Source organism: Podarcis raffonei, chromosome 3 (genome assembly GCF_027172205.1).
Source record: "Podarcis raffonei isolate rPodRaf1 chromosome 3, rPodRaf1.pri, whole genome shotgun sequence".
NCBI classification, from domain to species: Eukaryota; Metazoa; Chordata; class Lepidosauria; order Squamata; family Lacertidae; genus Podarcis; species Podarcis raffonei.
In genome coordinates, this window is record NC_070604.1 from 113,180,264 (window position 1) to 113,206,702 (window position 26,439).

The 26,439-nt window shown below is 39.2% G+C and overlaps 1 protein-coding gene across 7 annotated transcripts in view; it reads right to left on the minus strand.

Moving 5' to 3' along the window:
• Nucleotides 1–26,439, minus strand: part of CCDC88A (coiled-coil domain containing 88A) — a 77,931-nt gene that overhangs the window by 24,455 nt on the left and 27,037 nt on the right. For all 7 annotated transcript variants that reach the window (XM_053383650.1, XM_053383649.1, XM_053383648.1 and 4 more), the window contains exons 9-18: nucleotides 19,984–20,065; nucleotides 18,864–19,022; nucleotides 14,919–15,065; nucleotides 13,759–13,903; nucleotides 12,802–12,986; nucleotides 11,351–11,488; nucleotides 8,827–9,897; nucleotides 6,698–6,825; nucleotides 2,147–2,288; nucleotides 261–437 (exon numbers count right to left, since the gene is read on the minus strand). In XM_053383650.1, coding sequence (XP_053239625.1) covers nucleotides 261–437; nucleotides 2,147–2,288; nucleotides 6,698–6,825; nucleotides 8,827–9,897; nucleotides 11,351–11,488; nucleotides 12,802–12,986; nucleotides 13,759–13,903; nucleotides 14,919–15,065; nucleotides 18,864–19,022; nucleotides 19,984–20,065 — 2,374 coding nt within the window. The remainder of the gene's footprint in view (nucleotides 1–260; nucleotides 438–2,146; nucleotides 2,289–6,697; nucleotides 6,826–8,826; nucleotides 9,898–11,350; nucleotides 11,489–12,801; nucleotides 12,987–13,758; nucleotides 13,904–14,918; nucleotides 15,066–18,863; nucleotides 19,023–19,983; nucleotides 20,066–26,439) is intronic.

Below are 26,439 nucleotides of genomic sequence, written 5' to 3' on the forward strand. Positions count from 1 at the left end.
GGTTTACTCAATGTGGTGTACCTATGTATGCATGCAAGAGAGAAATAAGACAGGCAGAGAGGCATAATAAGTTATGCTGAAATAAACTACATTTATTTCCAATAAACGGTATGTTCTTTGAAGCACAGTATTAGATCAGAGTACCCTAATTACTAGCCTATTCTTTTGTTATATCCGTGGCAACAAAATGTGGCTTACTATATACTACACAGGCTGACAATTAGGGTAAAATTATTAAAATAATCCAAATTATTACTTACATTTCTCTCAACTTCAATCAATCTATCTTTAACCTTTAAAAGTTCTCTAGTAGTTTCTTGGCTCTCTCGTTCCCATTTATTGACAGACAAACTTTCTTCATCAGTTTTTGACGAACAATTCTGTACCATTTTCTCTTCCTCTTGTCTTTGCTTGAGGGCCTCATAATTCTTTTTCACCTAAAGATCGATAAATTCAAGTTCAAATATAAAATACTAAATCCTACTAAGTCCTAAGCATGCCAAGGCAACTTTATTATTATTATTTAATTAGAAAAAATGGCCTTGCCACAGCTGTTTTTCATTCACCAAAGGTTCCAACCTGTCTTTGATCCCCATAGGGAAAAAAGCAATAAGAGAGGCAGTTTCAGAGGGAAAGTATGGTTTGTGGAGGGGTTCAACACGCCTTCTTTCCTGCCCCAGTGCAGCTTAGATTACACCCCACCCCAGACTTTACAGGGATTTGGTGGCAACCCAATTGTTACTCTCATGTCTGTTGCTTAGTCTGGCCTTTTGAGGTAGACTAATGACAAGGAGAGCATCTTTCTGAGGGACTGCTACTTTCACAGCTTTTTGCAAACATGCCTACCATTCAGTGTCTCAGGTGTAGTTTCATTCAGCTCAACCACCTGGCCCACTAGCCTCTACTCCACTTCACATTACACAAGGACCACTTGAGCCCTTATACTGCAGTTCACTCACACTGAGGTCATCTTGAGGAGTACTGGTTGTTGTCCCCCATGCTACAAAGGCCTGATGGGCCCCAACCAGAAGTTCCATACTGCGGAACATTCTTCCAGCAGAGATTCAGCAGGAATCCTCATTTTGGACTTTGTGGCCTCTCTTTGGAGACTTTTGCACCAACAGGCCTATGCACTTGTTTTAAATTTTAATGATTCTAATCATTAGGGTTTATTATTTCAATCATTTTAATCATTGTTTTGTACTGCTTTTAATTTTTTATGTTTTTAGATTGCTGGTACACCACCCTGATACTTTAGGAGAGGGCATAAAAAAGGTAAAAGGTAAAGGTACCCCTGCCCGTACGGGCCAGTCTTGACAGACTCTAGGGTTGTGCGCCCATCTCACTTAAGAGGCCGGGGGCCAGCGCTGTCCAGAGACACTTCCAGGTCACGTGGCCAGCGTGACAAAGCTGCATCTGGCGAGCCAGCGCAGCACATGGAACGCTGTTTACCTTCCCGCCAGTATGCGGTCCCTATTTATCTACTTGCACCCGGGGGTGCTTTCGAACTGCTAGGTTGGCAGGCACTGGGACCGAGCAACGGAAGCGCACCCCGCCGTGGGGATTCGAACCGCCGACCTTTCGATCGGCAAGCCCTAGGCGCTGAGGCTTTTACCCACAGCACCACCCGCGTCCCTTGGGAGAGGGCATACAGATACACACACACACACACACACACACACACACACATACACACTTTTATAGATAAATAAATGCTAGCAAAAATTAGCAAAACCACATGCTGCAGTCTCAAGTGGCAGCTGTTCAGAAAGGGGCTAAACATGAAGCTGAACAGCACTTTAATTACTGCTATCAGCAACACCTAAGATTTGCCAAGTCAAAAAACAAAATGTTTTCTGCATGGAAAGCACTGAATTGTTTTTAAACCAACATTTTTCATATATCTCTGTGAAGATAAATTGGTAATATATATACTGTTTTCACTAAGAAAGCAAGAGTATGATTCAGCATGTATTTTGCTTATCAAAAGCAGCACTGTGCATAAATCTTTCGAAAAAGCTTTTGACAATATAAGAAATAGATTTTTTTCTAACACCTTTATAACTGTTAGAAATAATTTAAAGAAATTTCATGTCATTTATGCACCAACTGAAAACTAAGGTAATAGAAATATTCATTTTTTTACTGTTTTAAGTTCCTGGCGCAGTTGTTGATTTAAATTTGTTGATTCTTCTAATCGAGCTTCCAAAGCAGCAATTTTTTCTTCTTTTATTTCAAGTGACTTTTTCAATGTGGATTCTAATCTTGACTCCAGTAGCTTGTATTTGCTATTAATGAAAAAATTACAATAATGTTTTAATTATCAAGAAGAAGACAGTCCCCTAAGAAAATATACAAGCTTCATCAAGGTGATAGCTTGACTGTTTTTCAATAAATCTGTGTGAGGACAGGACCACAGTTCACCCAACAGTCTGCTGTCTTCACTTCCTATTGTTCTATTTATTTCATAAAATTTAGAAACCACTCGAATGTAAAAAACACACAAATCCAAAGAGAATAAAATAATCAGTTGAAACAATAAAAACAACTATTTAAAACATTCAAAATATAAAGTCTGCAATGATCAAAAAAGAGATTGAAACATACAAGATTTTGTACAAATTCTTACACATCATTAAACTGTTTAGACAGAAGTAGTTTTACTCTGTGGGTACTGACACAGTCCTTTTTTAATTAATGCATTAGCACTATAGCACTTGTTCATCTGACCAATTTAAAATCTAAATCTGGCTACTATGGCGATTTAGGAAGCTGCCTACCACCATCTCCTGACCTCAAAGGCCATGACCTAATCCCTTTGCCACCACTTTCATCAAATGTATTTAATGGAGAATTTTCAAAAAAATAATGCAATCTCTAAAGAAACAATTCCAGAAAGTGTATACATATAAAAAAAGCAACTCGTTCTGCGACAGTAAAGGACAAAACTGAGATGTGTCACCCATGATGGTCTGGGTACACCCTAAGAGAACGGAAGATGTACATTTAATCATACTGAGAGTATGATTAGCACATAAACAATGCAGAATGCAAAGAGACTGAATTGCTGGTGAGCAGTCTTCATTCTGGCTACAGTCCAACAAAATCAAAGATAAAAAATGAGCTTGATTACAACCCTCTACTACAAAGGACTGAACCACACAACCCTGGTTCTTCAAAACATAATGGGAGCAGAGAAGAGAAGGAATAAACATACAGGTGCATGGTGATTTCCTATATATACTCACAATGTATGAACCTAACACTAAAGTTGCTATTTCTAAACTAGTACTTCCATTGCTCAGTATAGCCAAATTGACTGATGCTGTCCACATCTAATTTTACCCTTTGCTTTCTGCATTTTATTGCAAAGTTAAGTCTACAGCAACTCTTGTTTTCACATCAGTTGTATCTGTAGCCAAGTTCCCAAAGTTTCATACATGTCCTCTGAATACTGGACTGTGGGAAATTTTTCTCCTGGCTTAAAGTGATGTAATGCTAAGAAAGCATGAAATAACATTGGCTCAAATTAATGGAAACGCTGCACTCTGTTCATCCCTATGCTGCCAAGAGATAACAGAGGGTGTATGTGAGGAGGGATAGAAGGTCAACACACAGACTGGATGTAGTGCAAATCCAGGAATACTTACAAATATAGATGTGGCCAAGTACAGCAAAATTAGGTAAAGGTAAACAAGAGTTTTCATGGCATCATATATTTTGTCTGATCATTATCCATTCTGAGAATCAAACTATTTCACTCAGAAAGTAATTCTCTTTCCTATGGTCAAGGTCACATCCAGGTCAAGGTTATGTCCAACCTGGTGTGAGGACACAGATATACTGAGACAACTCCATGGCTGTCATTGAGACCATGAAGTCCTGAACTGGTCCATATGGGACAGTTTCACTATGGATAATAAAGTTTCCCCTACACCACCATGAAAACATTTTCCAACATCAAATGTGAGATAACCTCTGCAAGCTCAATTAGGGAGACTTAATGCAGCAGGGTGGATGGTACAGTAAAAACATCCTTGTTCTGGACCTCTGGCCCAACAATGCAAACAATCCCTCAAATCCAGACATAGTAGGGATTGGTCTCCTGGTGAGGAAGATGGGGTTTCTATGCACAACTGCAACTTCCCTGCCCCATCCCTCTGACCTCAAATGGTGCTGCACTGAGCGTCCAGGTGAACATAACTGGGTGAGCTTAGGGCCACCAACTTCATCCATCCAGGTGTCAGTCATACATGCCAAGTTGGCTCCCTCACCCAGGATCAAATTGTGAATGGTCAATATTTTATTCTGAACAGATCTAGCATTTAGCGACACAGCACCAAGGCGGGGAGCTGGCTTACTAGCATCCCCAGATTCTGAAATACAGCGGGTGAAGCAGAAGGAGCCTGGCTTTGATGTAACTAGCCCTCCTTCTCCTCCCTGTACAGTGGTACCTCGGGTTACATACGCTTTGGGTTACATACGCTTCAGGTTACAGACTCTGCTAACCCAGAAATAGTACCTCGGGTTAAGAACTTTGCTTCAGGATGAGAACAGAAATTGTGCTCTGGTGGAGTGACAGCAGCAGGAGGCCCCATTAGCTAAAGCGGTGCTTCAAGTTAAGAACAGTTTCAGGTTAAGAACGGACCTCCGGAATGAATTAAGTACTTAACCCGAGGTACCACTGTATACCTTTGTTCACCTCTGTATCACCTCCTAAACATATTACCACCCTGTGCCACCTCTACAAAATGACAGGAATACAGCAGAGGTTTATGTCAGGGGAACTCAAACTATGAGATACTTTTAAAATAAAAATATCAAATGTGACACACCTCAGCTCTCATCTGGGATAAAAACTCACCACTCCATAGGCATGAAATTAATATTCTCTAACACACATTCTTTGGTCACCTCATGAGAAGAGAAGACTCCCTGGAAAAGACCCTGATGTTGGGAAAGATGGAGGGCACAAGGAGAAGGGGACGACAGAGGACAAGATGGTTGGACAGTGTTCTCAAAACTACAAACATGAGTCTGACCAAACTGCGGGAGGCAGTGGAAGACAGGAGTGCCTGGCGTGCTCTGGTCCATGGGGTCACGAAGAGTCGGACATGACTAAACAACTAAACAACAACACACATTACTCTAGACCACCTTCAGCCTCTTACCCTGAAAACAGTCTAGAGAAAAACACAACACTGCCCCAAAAAGATAGAAATGAACAAACAATAGGTAAAGGTGAAGGTACCTCTGCCCGTACGGGCCAGTCGTGTCCGACTCTAGGGTTGTGCGCCCATCTCACTTAAGAGGCCGGGGGCCAGCGCTGTCCGGAGACATTCCTGGTCACGTGGCCAGCGTGACAAAGCTGCATCTGGCGAGCCAGCGCAGCACACAGAAACGTCATTTACCTTCCCGCCAGTAAGCGGTCCCTATTTATCTACCTGCACCCAGGGGTGCTTTCGAACTGCTAGGTTGGCAGGCGCTGACCACACATAAAACCCTGGCCAATAAAATTGATAAAAGGGTGTAAATTTTTGGTCCACACTGCTTCCCAAAGAAGTGCTCCCCTTTGGGGTGGCCCCTTCCAGCAGCATAACATGCTTCTTGCACCAGGCTTGGGCATACAGCACTTTATCGTGACTAGAACACACAAGCAGCCAAGGTAATTGAAACCACAAACTGCATCATATCCTGTAGACACCCACCATTCCAAAATCTGATGATAAACCGAGTTAACACCAAAAATCTACTCCTTCCATTGAAGCCTCTCACCACAATAAAAAAATTCTTTGTTTAACCTCTCTATTCAATCCTCTCTTTCTCTCTCACAAACATCTCCCTAAGCCAACATCACTGCCACTGAATTTGGTCTTCCCACATCAAATCCATCACTCTGTAATAGAAATGAACCCCTTCCATGGGCACCAAACTAGCTTTCTTAAGTAGTTGTCAGGAGCTAATGACTGAAAACTAAGTAGAAATGAAACCTTCTAGGGTGGAAAAAAGCAATTAAAATTATTTTAAAGGGGGAAAGTATTGATAATTCACTGTGAAAAGCTTACATTGTCTCAACAGTATCCTGAAAGTAAGACTGGATACATACAATTATAATGCTGGCTTCCTCTCAAGATAGAAGGTTCTGAATTTGCCACCATCATTATGTCAATCACTGCTAATAGCAGACTACAGCGCCAGTCATTATTCTCAACTGAGTGGCATGCTGACAGGAGGGCTGGTCAGAAGCTGGAGTATTCTGCTTTTGTTAACACATATTTTCTCCAATTCCACAAGGAACAGGATGGAACACATGACCAAGTAAAGGAAACAGATGTTTGTATGCTATTAGCTTTATATTGGCAGATGGAGTAAGCTGAAGAGAGCCAAAAGCTCTTTCAGAGATACTGATTCCCCCCCCCCCCTGCTGATAGACTCAGGAATCTATTATAAAGGATATAGTAAATAACTGTTGGAGATAAGTGCTCAAAATGTCTATACCAACTCTGCAAAGAGATGTTTACTCCTCTGATGACATACAGAATTTCTTACAACAAAATTGAAAGTGGAACCTGAAAGAAGTGCACACTGTAGTAGCTGTGCAGATACACTCAGGAGCATATCCTGTGAAAAACAGTTATTGCAGAATGCCATAAGGAACTGCTCTCAACCTATTCCAAAGAGGCCTTAATATACTCACCTATCATCTGAACTCTGCTCATCATGCAAGAGGCGCTCCTTATTTAAACCTATCTTTTCAAGTTCATGTGTAAGCTTTTCTAAATCATTATTCATCTGCTGTGTCTTCAGTTTTTCATTCACCAAATCCTTTAAATAGATTTTTGAAAATGTGTTGAACGTATAATATTGCAATAATGCCATTTCTAGAGACTACAGCAGGAGACTCAGGCAATAGATTTTAAGGAAGTTGAAAGTGGCTTTAAGAGAGGTTTCCCTTTCAATGCTGAACACAAATATTTTTTATCTCAGTTGTCTCCCATTAATTTTCTTTTTTTAGGTTTTTGAAAATTCTACAAAAATATGCCAAATCAGTTTGCCAGATTTGAAATTAAAATGTAGATACATGCAATAAAGCTGTGATCCTTATTTCAAACCACCTTCAGCTCTCTGAAAAAACTATATTTTGTCTCCATCCTATTCACACTTACTGCATAAACTTCTAGTTAATCAGCAATTATATTCCAAAAACAAATATGAATTCATTTCAAAGGTTTGCCTCCTTTATTTTTGCTGGGTATTTTGTAGTTAATATATCCAATGCTGGCCTTCCTTAGCAGAAAGAACTTTTGTTTAAATTGGAAAACTCACTCTTCTCCAATTCCCCAACCATATCCTATTCTGTCCCAGTGGATTCCACATCCCTCAGAAACAGCTTTGGAGAAGTGTTAGGTAGGTAGGAAAGATGAAGTGACCCAGTTTGCTTGGGCAGAAGCGTTTTCCCCTCACATTAAGCCATCATTGGATACAACCCACTAATTTTATATTAAGTTACTAAATCCAACAAGATACCGTATTTTTCGCTCTATAAGACGCACCAGACCATAAGACACACCTAGTTTTTGGAGGAGGAAAACAAGAAAAAAAATATTCTGAATTCCCAGAAGCCAGAACAGCAAGAGGGATCGCTGCGCAGCGAAAGCAGTGATCCCTCTTGCTGTTCTGGCTTCTGGGATAGCTGCGCAGCCTGCATTCGCTCCATAAGACGCACACACATTTCCCCTTACTTTTTAGGAGGGAAAAAGTGAGTCTTATAGACAAAAAAATACGGTAGTTCAAATGTTCAGTACATATGATCCTGAATAATAGAGCCATCAAGTGTTATAACAATTGTTTTCATGCTAGCTCCTTTCATTGAAATTGTCTTTCTTTATTCATTTGCTTTTTATGGAGTATCCAGATTGTCAAATGGTTGTATTCTGGTATTGTACTCCTGCTCTTTTTTGCAATTAAACACAATCACAGCACTAGCCTGTTCAGTGTGGACAGCCAAAGTGCCATCACAGCTTTTAAGAACAAGTGTGCCTTCAATGAAAAGCTTCCTTCTTGCAGTTTCTTCCTCATTATTTCTTCATTTCAGTTCGTATGCAGCTGGAAGACTAGTTATCAATTAGCCCTTAATTAGTCAGCTTCTGATGCCTGTGTACATTACTGGTTTCCTTTCACTGTTTCATAGCAAAATGGCTATCATTTCAGTATAAAAAGTAAAGTGGGGGAGAATTAAAGGAAACCAGGCTTGTCACCATGGAGAAGAGAAGCTGATTAATTAAAGGCACACTCATTACTGCAAGGAGGAAGCTAATAACTAATGTTGCAGAGGACCTGCTTATGAATAAATATTAGAAAAGGAGCAATGAGGAGGGCAAGGGCTAGATATTATACAGTCCGCCTGTGCTACACAGAAACCATCATTTTAATTCTGCTTTCAAGGTAATAATTATTCCACCCAATGCCTCAAAAGTGGCAACAGGTCCCAGGGTGGAAGCAAACGAAGTGCTGGCAACTGCTGCCTGCACTGCAGTGTGCGAGTCCATGATATTCACACGGCTCAAATGCAAACATTTCTGCCTTGCTCATAACACAGGGGGCACAAAAAGAAGTATGAACATCTTCTGCCACCATTTCTTCTTAATGTATGAGCAACTCAGAATCCACCAAGCACATGAATAGTGTTTGAATAATATACAAATAAAACAAAAATACACTAAATTTGCATGAATTGTTGCATGAAATTGACAGTTAGATTTTTTTGAATGTTACAGCTGCATTACCCTTTATAATTATAGTAAATCATTCAGCAGGAAATATTACCTCCCGTAATGTGACAAGCGTTTTCTTGTCAATGGTGGCTCTTTTAACAAGCTCTTTATTTTCCTTTTCAATCTCTTTTAAACGAACAGAAGCTTCTTTACATATACCAATTTCCTTAACGAGTGACTTGTTCTCTTTTTCCAGATCACCAATTTTTACATTATTCTCTTCTAATGTGCTCTCCTTAATATCTGCTTGTTGTCGAAGCCTCTTGTTCTCTTTTTCCAGCTGTTTCTTATCTTTTTCTAGCTGAGAGGTCTCTTGCTCCAAAAGCTTGTTCTCTTTTTCTAATTTTTCTAAGCGTTTACTAGAGATTTTGAGTTCTTCCAGGTTTTTTTGTAAGGTTTGATTTTCCGTCTCTAGATCCTGTAGTTCACTTTCTAGATGCTGAATCTTTTTGTTGGTGTTTTCTAGGGCTTTCTGCAGTCTTTGGTTTTCTGTATCCAAACCCTGATAACTTACTTCTAAGCGTTCAGTCTTCTTAAAAGAAGTTTTCATAAGATCCAGGCTCTTTTGAAGCTGTCCTTTCTCACTTTCCAGTTCTTTATTTTCTAGCTCTAACTGAGCCATCTTGATATTTGTACTTTTCAAAGTTTCAACTGTTCTTCTGAGCTCTAAATTCTCTTCATCAAGTTGTGTGTTCTCTTTCTCTAATGACTCTAATTGAAAGCTGAGATTTTTAAGACTATCTAGAGTCTTTTTCAGCTTTCTGTTTTCAGTGTCTAGACTTGAGTTCTCTTGTTCTAAGGAATCTATTTTTTCACATGTAATCTTTAAGTTGGTAATCTTTTTCTGTAATAGTTCATTTTCTTTTTCAAGATGTTGAACTTCTTTCTCCAGTTCATCTGCTCTTTCTCCCTTCTCTTTATAATGTTCTAACTCTTTCTTCAGTTGCTTCTTTTCAAATTCTATCTTATTTAATTTACTGCTTGTCTCTTTAATAGATTCATGGAGAATTTTATTTTCCTTTTCAATATCTTTCACTCTTGCTTCAGCACTAATTTGTGAACGCTGTCTGAGGGAAGCCACTGTTCGATTCAAATGCTCATTCTCTTGTTCCAGGATTTTAATCTATGTAATTGAAATGAAAGTTGTTGTTTTTTTACAATAATGTTTATTGGGTTTCATACAAATATAACGCATACTATAAAACAACTGAAACACAAATAAAAAAACCAAATAAAGTGAATAAAAACAGAAGATGTAACAAACACAAACAATACAAATTGATTAATTAATTAAACTTCCAACCTCATAAACATATTGCTTGACTTCCTCTAGTCCCTCCCATCTGAATTTCCTTGTAACTGAATGTAGCAATTTTCCAACATCATTATTCAAAAACAATATTCCAATTAGAGTCAAATTTCTTAACTTTTCTTAACATTCTAAATCTCATTTATTTAATTAACTCCTAATTTAATCCTAGGCCTATTTGGTACTTTCAGGTAACTTCTAATTGAAAGGAAAGTTTAAACCAGGCTAAAAATATTTTACATTAACAAAATTAGTTACAAAAAATATTTCAAGCGTTAAAGAACACTAAAGTATTAAGTCAGTTTGAATCTTTGGTATGCTGTGAAGCAATCACAGAACAGCCTCACCTACAAACCTATTAAACCTAGATCTCATCCTATTTCAGGGGCGCAGGAGAGCAAGATGCTCTAGAATCTCACCGGGGTTCTTCTTTAAGAATTCTGTCCGTTACACCAACATATGGGGTTTCATTTAACTGAGGATGGAAGGCTAACATTTTGGTACCTGGACTTCTTTCAGCTCAAGATTATGAATGGTTGTATGACCCAAAGAACTAAAGTAGAAGTGGAAAGGTTTTGCCAAAGAGGAAGGGCTTAGTTAAGCACTTAAACTGCAGTTCCAATTCTACTTATCTCAGTAAGTCACAATGAATTCATCTGGACTTACCGTATTTTTTTGTGTATAAGATGCCCCCTATTTTGGGGGACTCCAAATTAAGAAAACACCCCTCAGCACTACCCATGTATAAGACGAGCCCAATTTTAAACCTAATTTTTGGGTTAAAAAAACCTAGTCTTATATACGGAAAAATACAGAACTTTGGGGTAAACAGGGTTGTAGCCAACTAAGTTTTGCTCAGAATAGAGCCACTGAAATTAAGGACCCTAATTTAAAAGAACTTATTAATGTCACTGTAGCTACTCTAAGAACAATTAGCAATGGAGACAATCCATTGTTAGGATTGCAATGTTAGAAAACACTAGGATTGAAAGAAAAGCGGTATAGAGGATTACTAAAGCATGAAGCTTCTCTGCCTACATAGATACTACTGAAAAACATGGACATAGTCCACCCACAAGGTACTCTGACAAAGTGGAGGAATAGAAAAAGCCAAGTAACATTTTTGAAAAAACATGAAAATGGTAGCAGGAAAAATTGACCATGATTATCATATCCTATAAAATAACATATACAATTATGTTAAAATGTCAGTCTTGGCCATCTAAAGAAAGTTAAGCTTGACAAGTGAAAATCTTTGTCATTTTACCTGTCTCTCTGAGTTTTCTCTTAGAGTCTCAATAGTCTTTTCAAGTTGGGCTTTCTCTTTCATTAGATCTTTGCTAAGATTCTGACTATTCTGAAGACCTTGTTTCTCTTCAGAAAGTTCCTTCTCAAGTCCTTCCAGCTAGAGAAATAAAAACAAAATAAAATTGATAAAATTTTACATTACAGTGTATAAGACATGCAGAAAGTTTTTAGTTACTATTTGTTTCTTAAGTCCCTATTCTCCAAAATGAAATTTTCCTATAAGAAAAATTAAAGACCAAGGACAACATACAGAAGTGTCCAGAATATCTGGTTTTTCAACACCTTTATTTCTGAAAATTTATGTAGCTTCTATTGAAAATATTGTTCTGCACAAGAATTTATACTGCATTTTGTAAAAGAGTGTTAAAATACATTGAACATCTTGCAGATTAAAACAGTTATTTGTATTGGAATCAAAAACACTTTAAATATAATAATAAATCATTATTTTGAAGAGATAAACTGCAGCAAGCCTTGGGCTTCAACATTCTCCTCCACCAGTGTGGCTGTGAAGTGCAGATCAGCAGCTTTCACATCTGTTTTTTGATTAGCCAGAGTTTAGCATTACATCCCAGCTCTACTGTAGGTTAATCTTAACTACAATTTATTGAAATAAGTCAGATTGATAACTCAAGGATTGAAGATGGCTTGTTTCAACTAAACCATTGTTAGGATTAATCATTCTTTGTTGGGTATAGATGAAACAAGCAACTGCAGTTAATAAAAAATGGAAGGCTCCTGATCTGCTGATTAGCACTGATAACTAGTCCCTTTTATGCTATTTGCAGGTGTGCTTTGAATCCAAACTGTGCCTTCAAAAGCGGTTGATGTTGAGAAGCCTGGTTTGCCAAGGGAAACTTAGGAGTGTGTGTAACCCACCAAAACATTAATATACAATTACAGCAAAATATACTCAGATGAAATATTTCTAGGTAGTGTAACACCACAAAATTTAAAAAGATGGATTTAGAACAAAGCAGAATTTTTATCTTCTTTATTATGTGTTAAAAGGCATTTGTCAATTGTGTTTCTTCATATTTTTTCTGTCCTGTTCCAATTTTGAGAAAAGTTACCTGGAACAGGGTAGAAAAGGTCTAACTAATAAATAAGCCAGATATTTAATATATATAATTTTGAAAAAGTATACAAAAAAAAGGTAAACCATTAAGAGCTACTTTATTTCAGAAAATGTTTGTCAAACTAAGTAAATCCTCTGGCTAAACATACACAGATAATATTAAACAAAACATTTGTTTAAAACGAGACTTAAGACAGGGAACCTACAATGAAGTTCATGATAGAAAGCTTACAGAAACTTTAACAGTCTAAGATGTTTTTAGAATCTCCATTTTTTAATTATTTGCTAGGATTTACCTTCTTCCTATTTTAAAAATACAATAAAAATGGTACCTTTTTACTTAGTCTTTGGTTTTCCTTTTCCATTTTCAGCATTTTTGAACTGCTGCCTTCTGCAGATCCCACTGCATTTTGCAACTCTTCCACAGTCTTTAGCAAACTTTGGTTTTCCATTTCTAGTTTCAGTAACCTACTTGAAGTCAGTTCATTCACTTCATGACCAAGTGACTTTCGTGGCGCTGTGGGTTTGTTTAAAAAAACAATGGAAATGACTTTCCCATCCATTATCTGTAGGTATTTCTTATATACAATTGACACTGCACCCTTGGAACCATGTTGAAGCGAACCACGCCACTCCCTACTTGATCATGCTGCTGCCACACACCGCTGAAGACATAATAGTTCTCCCATACGACTAAGCCATAATTTAATGACCATTTGTCTACTGTCAACAAAACATGATGTGACATAATGGTGTGTTGCTGGCTTACAAACTTTTGTGTGTTTTAACTCTGGCTTGGAGTTACATGTGAATCCAACCAGCAACCTTCCTTAAACTACAGTGGTACCTCAGGTTAAGTACTTAGTTCGTTCTGGAGGTCTGTTCTTAACCTGAAACTGTTCTTAACCTGAAGCACCACTTAAGCTAATGGGGCCTCCTGCTGCTGTTGCGCCACCGCTGCACAATTTCTGCTCTCATCCTGAAGCAAAGTTCTTATCCTGAAGCACTATTTCTGGGTTAGCGGAGTCTGTAACCTGAAGCGTATGTAACCCGAGGTACCACTCTATTATATATTTAGCTATCCCAGCCCAAACACCAAACTACACCTATGGTTCACCTATTGTTGAGCCATATTACTTTGTTCACATGGCTACATCTTTGGGCCCATCAAAGGAGAACTGTTTACAGGATATCTGTTTACAGCATGTGGAGTATTTGCAATGTTCAGTTGCCTATTTCCCATATAAACAGAAGAAAATAAGAAAATGCAGAATTAAATCTTCATCTACCTTCAGAAAGTTCAGATGATCTGTTTATTTGTTCAAGTTCCCAGCCCAAATGCAGTGATTCATCCATACTTTGCTTCTGAGCCATTTCAAGTGTCATATTTTCCTCCATAAGTTCCTCAATTTTCTTCCGGTCCATATCACGTTCCTTAAACATTGTTTACATGGGGAAAAAACTCTTTAAAAGTTCTTCTCAAAGTGCACAAACCTATTTCAGTAACAAAAATTTTGCAAAATGCTACTGACTTAAATCTTTTATGTTAAAGGATCTTGATCTAGTGTTAGCAGTGGAAAAAAGACCTATTTAAACTTATGCTGGTAGAGAGTGCATAAGCACTCCCTGCCTACCCCCAAACATTCTGCCCTCTTCCAGATACAAAAGGACCTGCGCGTTGGCAATCACATGTCAATTGGACGCACCTAAAATGGTCTCCCCCTGTATATACAATCATATTATCAGATGTTAAAGATTATGATGCTATGCTATCCTATCCTTGAAAACAATTTTTTTTAAAATCAACCATTTTTTAATGAATGTTATATCAATACAGTGTGTTACCAAAATTATTCTATATCAAACATCCTTGTTTCTTAAGAAAAAAGCAAGCAAGCAAGCAAGCAAACAAACAAATAAATAAATAATAAAAATAAATAAAACTGGTTGATTTTAAAAAAAATCAAGCACAACACAGTATCATAAATAACTTTTAAAATTGTTTTAGTTAAGATGAGGTTAGTAGAATGGCGATATTTAAGTGGAAGAGCAAATACTTTGCATACAAAAGGCCCTAGTTTCAATCCCTGAAAACCTCTTCTCCAAAACTCTGGAGAGTACTAAGCTAGATAAACCAACTGCCTGATTCAATATAAAGCCAACATTCTGTGTTTCTATGACTTGTTTGAAAATGGAACAAGTAATGGTTTGTTAACAAACCATGCCTTAGCAGATTCATAGAGTGACATTCAATGTCACGTGAGCAGGCTTTTGCTCATGCAGCAGGAGTCCAGAGTTAGGTGACTCTCCAGAGCAGATCTGGAACACACAGGTAGGAAGTCCCACTAAGCAAATAGGCAAATATCACTGGATGTCACCTATAATAATTCATCCTGCATAATTCTGTTTTTAAAACCTACACATCTGATGTCTCATGTTGTATGCTCACCGTTTCCATATCATGAAGTTTTGCCTTTAACTGTAAGTTTTCCTTTTCCAGTTCGTGCAGTTTATCAGAACGGGCTCGGGTTCCCTCTAACTGATCTTCCAACATTGTCTTTGTTTCTAGCAGTACTTGATTATCTTCTTTTAGCTCCTACAATAATCCGAAAGAAAATTGAAGCTGAGGATCACTGTGTCAAAGAACATAAAAATGGCATGAATGGAACAAAAGTGATCATAGAATCATAGAATCATAGAGTTGGAAGAGACCACAAGGGCCATCGAGTCCAACCCCCTGCCAAGCAGGAAACACCATCAGAGCACTCCTGACATATGGTTGTCAAGCCTCTGCTTAAAGACCTCCAAAGGAGGAGACTCCACCACACTCCTTGGCAGCAAATTCCACTGTCGAACAGCTCTTACTGTCAGGAAGTTCTTCCTAATGTTTAGGTGGAATCTTCTTTCCTGCAGTTTGGATCCATTGCTCCGTGTCCGCTTCTCTGGAGCAGCAGAAAACAACCTTTCTCCCTCCTCTATGTGACATCCTTTTATATATTTGAACATGGCTATCATATCACCCCTTAACCTCCTCTTCTCCAGGCTAAACATGCCCAGCTCCCTTAGCCGTTCCTCATAAGGCATCGTTTCCAGGCCTTTGACCATTTTGGTTGCCCTCCTCTGGACACGTTCCAGTTTGTCAATGTCCTTCTTGAACTGTGGTGCCCAGAACTGGACACAGTACTCCAGGTGAGGTCTGACCAGAGCAGAATACAGTGGCACTATTACTTCCCTTGATCTAGATGCTATACTCCTATTGATGCAGCCCAGAATTGCATTGGCTTTTTTAGCTGCCGCGTCACACTGTTGGCTCATGTCAAGTTTGTGGTCAACCAAGACTCCTAGATCCTTTTCACATGTAGTGCTCTCAAGCCAGGTGTCACCCATCTTGTATTTGTGTCTCTCATTTTTTTTGCCCAAGTGCAATACTTTACATTTCTCCCTGTTAAAATTCATCTTGTTTGTTTTGGCCCAGTTCTCTAATCTGTCAAGGTCGTTTTGAAGTATGATCCTGTCCTCTGGGGTGTTAGCCACCCCTCCCAGTTTGGTGTCATCTGCAAATTTGATCAGGATGCCCTTGAGTCCATCATCCAAGTCGTTGATAAAGATGTTGAATAAGACCGGGCCCAAGACAGAACCCTGTGGCACCCCACTAGTCACTCTTCTCCAGGATGAAGAGGAACCATTGATGAGCACCCTTTGGGTTCGGTCAGTCAGCCAGTTACAAATCCACTGAGTGGTAGCATAGTCAAGACCGCATTTTACCAGCTTCTTTACAAGAATATCATGGGGCACCTTGTCAAATGCCTTGCTAAAATCAAGGTAGGCTACATCCACTGCGTTCCCTTCATCTACCAGGCTAGTAATTCTGTCAAAAAACGAGATCAGGTTAGTCTGACATGACTTATTTTTCAGAAATCCATGCTGACTATTGGTGATCACAGCATTCCTTTCTAGGTGCTCACAGACTGTTTGCTTAATGATCTGCTCCAGAATCTTCCCTGGTATTGATGTCAGACTGACTGGGCGGTAATTATTTGGGTCCTCTCTTTTCCCCTTTTTGAAAATAGGGACAACATTTGCCCTCCTCCAGTCTGCCGGGACTTCGCCTGTTCTCCAGGAATTCTCAAAGATGACTGCCAGTGGTTCTGAAATCACATCTGCCAGTTCTTTTAATACTCTTGGATGCAGTTCATCTGCATCTTTGATAATTTGATAATTTGCTGAATTAAGCTTTTAACAGAGTTGTGTCACACACACAAAAGTTTGATGAAGTTACTGTTAGGATTCATTCCCAGTGTTGCAGTCATGGGATTGTTTTTATCACATGACGGTGTATGTTTTCATTCCACATTTTGGGAAGTGATGGAGACAGGATGTTTTTATTACTGTGTTTCTGTGATATAGGATTTTTGTCTTTTGTTCTTTCTCTATGCTGTCTGATGCTGAAGAGGAAGGACCTGAGTTACAATGCTCCGAGTGTGTATATGTAAATAAATGTAGTTTAGCCAAAAAGCTGCACAACTGAGTCAGAATGCTGACTGCCTATACTCTGCTGATCCTGAAGTGTGCTGATGTCTCTTGGTATCAGTCACTGTGATGTTCGGGTTGGAAAAAGCTTTTGAATCTCCCGAATGAACGACCAGGAGGGAGAGAACATGCCAGTCGGGGATGTGTCTCTGCTGGACTCCTACTCATGTGTAGGACCTCCTGACAGTTACAGCTACATCATTCTGACTCCTAAGCTAAAATTGTATTAATATTCAGAATCCACTTTGGAAGTCACTGAAACAGATTCTAAATTCAAACACCAAGTCCTTTGCTTGAGGCATTATTAGGGTCCAGAGATTGTACACTCATAGGGGTGGTAGATGGTTGATGGAGAGACCCTGGGTATGTTGGTCTCCCAGGGTGAGAGGATGGGAGGAGATAGAAAGATCCTAGGTGAGAGCCGGGAGGAGATACTACATTCTCTGGATAGTAAAGTTTAACAACTATTTTTAAGAGAAGACTCCAATTCTATATGTACTTTGTGTAGCTGTATGTCATGGACTAGCTGGACGCAGAGGAAGGGTGGGAGGCACCGACTGGGGAACCCCTGAGGGAAGGAGGCTTAGAGTCCAAGGATTGGTGGTGGGAATACAATGAGAAGTCAAAAGGAGAAAACTGGGAGGTGGTGGTGTTGGGAGTTCAAGAGGTAACAGGCTTTAGTGAGCAGGGAGAGTCTGTGGCAGAGAAGTCCAGAATCAGAAGCAGAGGCAGAAGCAGGAAAGGAGGAGGGCCAAGAGGCAGAGATGAGTCAGCCAGTGAAAAAGCAATGGTTTCTCCCCGCCTTGCTGCAACAGACTGCCCTCCCTCCTGGTCTTCCAGGTCCAGGAGAGGTATGAAGCAAAAGGAGCACAGATAGGAATGTTGGCATAGTCTCAGATATTTGGGAAGGACCTGGGGAGAGGAGGAGGCTTAGGCAGCTGTGGGAAGGCAGGGACCTCCAGTCTCCATAATTGCCTCATAGGGGCAAGACCTACCAAAGAGTTGTTGTGCGCATTAGGCCTGGCACTCCTGAGCAGATCCTGTTTTTCTAGTAAAGAGTTAACTTCACTTACATCATATGGTTTATGGCTGATTTGCTCCTGACCCTGTTTTTGATTTTTATCTACATTAAAGGTAAAGGTACCCCTGCCCATACGGGCCAGTCGTGTCCGACTCTAGGGTTGCGCGCTCATCTCGCTCAAGAGGCCAGGAGCCAGCGCTGTCCGAAGACACTTCCGGGTCACGTGGCCAGCGTGACGAAGCTGCATCTGGCGAACCAGCACCAGCGCAGCACACGGAAACGCCGTTTACCTTCCCGCTATAAAGCGGTACCTATTTATCTACTTGCACTTAAGGGTGCTTTCGAACTGCTAGGTGGGCAGGAGCTGGGACCGAACGACGGGAGCTCACCCCGCCGCGGGGATTCGAACCGCCGACCTTACAATCAGCAAGTCCTAGGAACTGAGGTTTTACCCACAGCACCACCCGCGTCCCCTTTATCTACATTAGTTTTCTATATTTTATTGTATTATGAAAAATGGTAATAACAATCTTAAAAATAAATAAATCCAAACACCAAAATCCCTAACAGTAAAAACAAACAAACAAACAAACAAACAAACAAACAAACCTCCAGTACAGAAGGGTAGGATTAATTGACTGACGTGTACAAGTTTTGTGTGCTTGCATACAACCCTTCGTATGAAACCGCTTTGCTCCCAAATCACACAAGCAGGGAAAGAAACTAGGAAGTTGCAGTTAGTCATAGCTTTCCATTACATGAAAATCAGGACTTCAAAACAACCAGATTCAGAAGCTACTAATGAATAAAACTTTAATTTTTAATGTTTGAATTTCAAGTCACCTCTACTCTAGCCTTGTAGAATTCAATATCGTGTAGCCTCTCCTTATACCGACTGACTTCACTTTCAAGCTTGTCAACCCTGATTGCCTTCTCTCTGAGAGCATCAAGTTCATCACGGTACACCCTGGCAGAACGGGCATCTGAAAGCAAATTCATATTCTAGCAAACAAAACAAACATATTTAATTATTAATTATTTTGTAGAAGAAAACATTGACATTACAGATGAGCAACACTGAGTTTTCATGCAAGATGGCAAAATTAAAGCTTGGAGAACGACACTAAGCTATTCAAAATACTAAAGGCAATGAGAAGCAAAACACCAAATGCATTCAGATCCATGTACGAAATCTGCATGCGTTGCATGCAATTCAATCCTATGCAAGTTTACATGGAAATAAGCATGACTTCAATGAGGTTTGCTTCAAAGTAATTGTGGGGGAAACTGAAGCCCCAATATATTATTAATCTCATTATTTAGCTGGAAATTCGCCTTCTCACTGAAATTTTGAAACAATTACTGTAACATGATTGCTAGTTTTACAGAAAAGGTGGTAATCAAATAATTATCTTAATCCCAGGATAACTGTGTTATTTCTTATATGTATATAAAAGTGTTGAGGCAATTTCAATGCTGTAATGTTCCTCTTCAAAGGAATTATTCCCTTGAGGAGACTGAGTTGTCCAATGACCAGTTTCACAAACATGCTCTGCTTGCTTTAAACTCAATTAAACTGTAGGAATCAAGTTATGTTTGATGACTTGTCATTAAAACCTGATGAAATCAATAACAACTCATTATAAAAGTAATGCCAATTGTTTTTTCTACATGTCAGTTTTATTCTTCCATGTTTTTGGAAACACTTTTCAACACAGGTTTCATATAATTTATAATATCATATTGGCCAAACATTTGAATGAACCTCAAGTAGAACAGGAAAATACCACATCCAAAAAAACCAAAATATGGACTTGAGGCAGAACCCAGAGCTCCTTAGCACAAAAACCTATTTAATTCAGGGTCCTAGCTTGGAGCATGACAACACATGTAATTAATTAAACTGATAAACTATACTTAATCTAAGCACAATGGCCTGAGAAGTTATCTTTAATTTCCAAACCTCTTGTTGCAGTCTTTTCAATTCAGCTTCAATTTGTTCCAGTTCTTGCTTACAATCCAGTAACTGTTCAGTCTTCTCCTCACTAAAAATAAAATTATTTAATTAAAAACAGGAACTAAAGAAGAAAGGGACAGAACAAAATGAATAGACTTCCCCTTCATAGTTCACACCAGAATTTATACTTCAGATGCCTGAAGGGTGCTTTTTGTTTGTCTTGCAAAAAAACCCAACTTCTGGATTCATCAACCATGAACCAGGAAGAGCTGGGAGTGTGCTTAACTCTCTGCACTCTAAGTCACTTCCCCCCAACCCCACCAACACATCACATGCATTTTTTAACTTGATGCTTAGTGAGTACAATTTATCTAACATCTTTCTCATGAACACAGGCTTGCTCTTTACCTGGGGATCACAGATTTCTTCAAAAGTTAACAGCATATCAAACAAGACAGTGGTTCCCAATTAACTAGGATCCCCTGCTTTTGAAAATGTTGATATCTCTGTGGTAGTTTTTGTTATGTGAATGGTACCACCATACCCTCCAACGTGTCCCTGCGCAGAACTATGGTGCGCATCTTCTGGGCTGCACTCCTGCGAGAGCACACAGCGCCCAAAAATGTGTGTTTTGGAGCCCTGCGATCTCATGTGGTTTTGGGCACTGTGAAATGGGATGCTTGGACAGTGTGTTTGTGTGTAATTTTTTTAAAAAATCTATTGAATGTATATACCGTCCTATACCTGGAGGTCTCAAGGCAGTTCACAGAATAAAATCAAAATATAAAACCACAAAATACATAATCAAAATAAAAAAAGCAACCCAGTAGCCCCCCTCCCCAGTTGACTGGTATGGGCCATGGTCTATGATTCTATGACCCCCTGGGTGGGTTACACTGGACCCCCTGGGGTCTGTGGATCACCAAGTGGGAACCACTGCAATAAGGGATATTAGCTTTGTGTTTTAAAACCAAATAAAGAATTGTATAAAGCCTACTAGCTTAAATAAAATATCAAATGGATCAGATTGCCTACTTTTCAAACAGGAAAGTTTCACCTGCCAATTCCTTAAGCTTGAACTACTGCTAAAAAGCAGGACTACAAAAGTTCATTAAAAAGCAGGCAAACCCTAGTCAACAGTCACATCATATATGCTTTATTTTCAATGTCTAATGCTCAAAATGTCAATTATTATCCTCCGATCTACTTCTGCAAGGATGTGTAAATAAATGTTCTCTTCCTATCCTTATACATACAACAAAGAATCCAAGTTTATTATTAATTTTTACAAGCCCAATGGAAATTTAATTCAAGCTTCATCAAAATGAAGATAAGATATCCAAATTATTCAAGATTAGAAAATCACAGTCTAAATCTGACATTACATAAAAGATTCCGTGTACATAGGGTTAAGTTTGAGAAAAATAACTTGCAAGAATACACACAAACATGTTTTTATAGTAATTGCTCCTTAAATCTCCATACATGTGGGGGTTTTTTATGAAACATTTATCGCTGAAGCACTGTAAGACCCTTCAGTCATCAACTTTGTTGTTTAGACGTTTAGTCGTGTCTGACTCTTCGTGACACCATGGACCAGAGCACGCCAGGCACTTCTGTATTGCACTGCCTTCCGCAGTTTAGTCAAATTCATGCTGGTAGCTTCAAGAACACTACCCAACCATCTTATCCTCTGTCGTCCCCTTCTCCTTGTGCCCTCTATCTTTCCCAACATCAGGGTCTTTTCCAGGGAGTCTTCTCTTCTCATGAGGTGGCCAAAGTATTGGAGCCTCAGCTTCAGGATCTGTCCTTCCAGTGAGCACTCAGGGGTGATTTCCTTAACAATGGATAGGTTTGATCTTCTTGCAGTCCATGGGACTCTCAAGAGTCTCCTCCAGCACCAGAATTCAAAAGCATCAATTCTTCGGCGATCAGCCTTCTTTATGGTCCAGCTCTCACTTCCATACATCACTACTGGGAAAACCATAGCTTTAACTATACGGACCTTTGTTGGCAAGGTGATGTCTCTGCTTTTTAAAATGTTTTTTAAGTCATCAACTAGACAACAATAAAAGGTATTGGGACTGTAATCAGGGAACCCTCAGGAAAATCCTGGGATGTGGAATAGGAAGCTGCAGCGAGAGAAGAGGATCGCCAAAAATCTGGCAGAGACAGCTTGCCCAAGGTGTCTCTGCCCAATTTTTGGCAATCCTCACCAAATACTACAGTTCACAATCCTCAGAAAAGACTTTTCAATTAATGCAATAGGGAGAAGGTTCCATCATTGTATGTTATGTTGTCTGTTATAAAAGCACTGCTCTCTTTTACTAAATAGGCTGTGCTGACCAGAATGGTCAAATGTTCAGTATAGGAACTTGAGGAAACTGAGTGTTACACATTTTAGGGGGGAACAGCTATTGGAGTCGAAAAACTTATTCAGGACTGTACTCGCATTCTGACTGGCTTTGATGGGGAGTTGAAATAATATATATAAGAGTTTAAAAGAGCTGTGACTGAGATATGAAAAATGCAAGAGAGACAAAGATGTTAAAATACCAGCAAACACTATTGCAGTTAGTAGAGAAAGCTGTAAATGGAACCAGAACATGAACTCTGAGAGGAAGGGACATAGATCAGAAGGTTATATCGATGTTCAATCCCAGGCATCTCCAGGTAGGCTGGAATTGTTTCCTGCCTGAAACCTTAGAGACACTGCAAGTCAGACTACGCTGACTTGAGGGGTCAACATTTTGACTTGATATAAGGCAGTTTCCTAAGATAAGTACAGTGGTACCTCGGGTTACAAACACATTGGGTTACAAACACTTTGGGTTCTGGAGGTCCGTTCTTAACCTGAAACCGTTCTTAACCTGAGGTACCACTTTAGCTAATGAGGCCTCCCGCCACTACCGCACAATTTCTGGTCTCATCCTGAAGCAAAGTTCTTAACCCGAGGTACTATTTCTGGGTTAGTGGAATCTGTAACCTGAAGCGTCTGTAACCCGAGGTACTGCTGTATATCAGTTTCTTGTTGTATATGCAATTTTAAGTGGAATGTAATTTACAGGGTACAGTAGTACTAACTACTAAAAACAACTTAATCAATAAATTTAGCATTTTATTTGTAACTTTATTTGTAAATAAATCCAACACACTGCAAACGTGGTAACATGTTCTCAGTGATGTCTATACTTCCAATTGTGTGCTTCAACTACAGTATAAAATGATTTGTTTTTAATTATACAGAATGCAGCAGTGTGCACTGTTTAGTCTATTAACTGCCAGTCAAATTAATAACAGCAATTTGCATTAATTTTCCTAGTGCAGCTGTTTACAGAATATCTTGAGTAAGCTCACTTCAACAGACATGTAATAATCCACACACCAGAAAATGAGATCTGTTTCTCTTATATTCCAGTGCTCATGATGACTAAAATATATTACTTTGTGTATGCTTGTGGGGCGGAGAGAGAGTTGAAGTGAGATAACAATTAACTCTGTCAGTTTTAGAAGATATAGTCAAAACTCTTTTGTAAGAATTACATCGTTCTTAGTATACTTAGCAGGTATAGGCTATCCTGTAAATGTCCCAATATTATGTTTGTCCTCTATTGTATTATTTGATGAAAACCACTGGAACTCACCCAGACTATCACTGCTGCAGTCCAGTGCAAAATCAGTGATGAAACACACAACAATCAACCAAAGTGAAGTCACTAAAGTTATTAATATAATTGGATGGAATCTGAGCAACATCATGTGCTCACAACTGTTTCAGATAGGTACGTGATATACAATCAACTTTTGACGGGCAGTTGGGAAAGAAGTTCTACCCTGGATTACCCTGTTTTCTTAGTCATTCAGTCTCTAAATGGTTGCCCAGTATGCATTGAGTTTTTGCTAGTATCTTTGCAACTCTGTTCCATAACAAAACTCTAAGATGGTTGAATTAGTCTTGGTAACAGGTAATAATAAACCTTGCAATTTATAGTGTGTTTGAATCACTTCTCGCACACAATTATGGGGATGAATAACTGAGATTTTATATGGGTCTATTAAGGTCGCTCACAGAGTTCATGGCTGGGCTACGATTCAAAACACTGGTCTGCAGTTCCTACAATGACAATTCAACACTAACTCTCAGATTTGAGTGCTGTTGTCTTGTTGCTATAACCTGTTCAATGAATGGCAGGATAGGACTTTATCATTTGGGAGCAGCATCATAGTTGTCAAGCAGCCCAGTGTATGAGACAAAGCAAGTGAACACACATGCATGTGGCTGGATTCCAGAAAGCTCAGAAGGCATACCACTCAAAGGGGACACACTGTTAATAGCCCAGTTGAGTGGGGTGTCATCGAGCTGACCTCAGGCACTGGCATAAAGGCACACCCTCCCATTATTCAAATGGCAAAGTTCCCAGCACCATATGGCACACATCAGAAAATTAAATAGAAGGCCAGACAATTATAGAACAGCTGTTGGGCAACTTAGGTTAAAGCTGATAGAATAAGCAGAAATTTCTTCTAACACAACACCCTGATTTGAGGGATGTGATGATAACACTTGTTTTTACGGATTTTTAAAAACCAAAAATAAGGTTATTTTAAAAGACTATTGTGGCATGGTAATGGCAAACAAATGTATAGCCATCCAGTACAACTGTTGCTGAGTGCAAAACAACTTCATTAACCTAAGCTGACCCCACCAGGGGCTGTCACCTTCTGCCAGCTATCGTGCATTTGCCACATATTTTGCAAATAAATCCTTAGGAAAACTGACACAAAACCGATTTGTTTGCAGACTCAGAATTGAGTGTATAATATCCAAAGTTTAATCTTACTTAGAAGGCTTACTTCCTTGTCAGTCACCAATAAATATTCAATGTCTGGAAGAAAGGAGGTGACTAGTTCCAAGTTAGACCCCTGAAAATCCTAGCTGATAAAGGTTGGCAGAAATACCTAGAATTTGGTATAATAGACTTAGATAGTGGCTTCTTGCAGTAGATTTCAAAGTCAGTGGGATGGGGTAAATTTTAAAGTGTAGGCACTCTTCATGACAGCCTTCATTAGCCATAAACCAAAAAGTCCACAGTCACACCTCCAAGGAGAATCTAGAAGTGCAGGCGGCTTTGTCACTCATTACAAATCCCCAAAAGCAGCAGAGACAGTAGAATAATTAATTTATTAGGATCAGCTGTCAACCATAAAACAACCATGGCAAGGATGGTTCTGTCATCCTGCTGTGACAAAAGTACCAGAGCTGTACTGCCCTAAATTCTTGTTCCTCTATAACCACTGTTCATAGACATTTTCTGCCTCCAACTACCACCCCTTTAGGTAATTTTTTTAAAAGTGAGCTCCAGTTCAGAGCAGTCTCAGATTCTTATATTCAAGAAATGTTTTAAGGCCAGGATTGTCAAATTCTTCCCCTATGGAACAGGAAGGGGCATGACAGAACAGACCAAATACCAACTTAAAAACACCACCAACAACAACTTCTTACAAATTTGTCAAGTAACATTTACTCTTAATCTTTTGGGATACGGTTGTTAAATTAGTAGCCATTTAGCATAACTCCAAAGGTCCAATAATCTCTACAGTCCAAAATCTCTCAAAAGGTCTTGAGGCTTGGTTGGGGGGGGGGTGACTACACGGACCTAGGTGGGGTAACCTGTCCTCTCCCCCTTCACAGGGGGTTGGACTAGATGACCCTTTGGGTCCCTTCCAACTCTACGATTCTACAATTCTATGACCTTTGAGCGGTAAACCTGTCCTTGCTTTGAGATACTCCCTTAATCTAAAACAGTTATTTACCCACAACAAAAGACAACACAACAGGGATAAATAAACATAGGGACCACATCCTGCAACAAACTCAGGTTCCAATGCTTTCCCTGAATCTATGCAGAAAAGCCTATACTTCACAAGCCATCACCAAAAGACTGAGGAACTTTTGATACTGACCTTCAGAAAAGAAAAATGATTGCAAGCCTGAATATGTGTGCAAAGTGCTTGCGTATCTTTTTATAAAAATACTGAACTCATCCAGAAATTCATTCCCGCAAAACCACCAATACACCATTGGAAAAGAGAGGAGCCAAATTGCAAAAATGCTTATATTTCTCTGCGTAAGCACAACAGAATTATGCTGCAGTTCTACATTCATATAACTGGAAGTCATATTGAAGTCATCAAGTGACTTATCATTCAAAATCTACACTTGTTTACTTGAAAGTTAAACTCAAACACCCTGACCCTAGGAGTATTGTAACTGAGATAAGACAGAAGGTGAATTTGGAAGCCCTTATAAGAATGTAAGATACTTTAAGCATTATTTTCCATCTTACCAACTATATGAACTGAAAATAGGAATAAACTGTTAACTAACCACAACACAAGTCTGATATACAACTACAGCAGCATATATAACACAGATACTAATAATATAAAACTTCAAGCTAA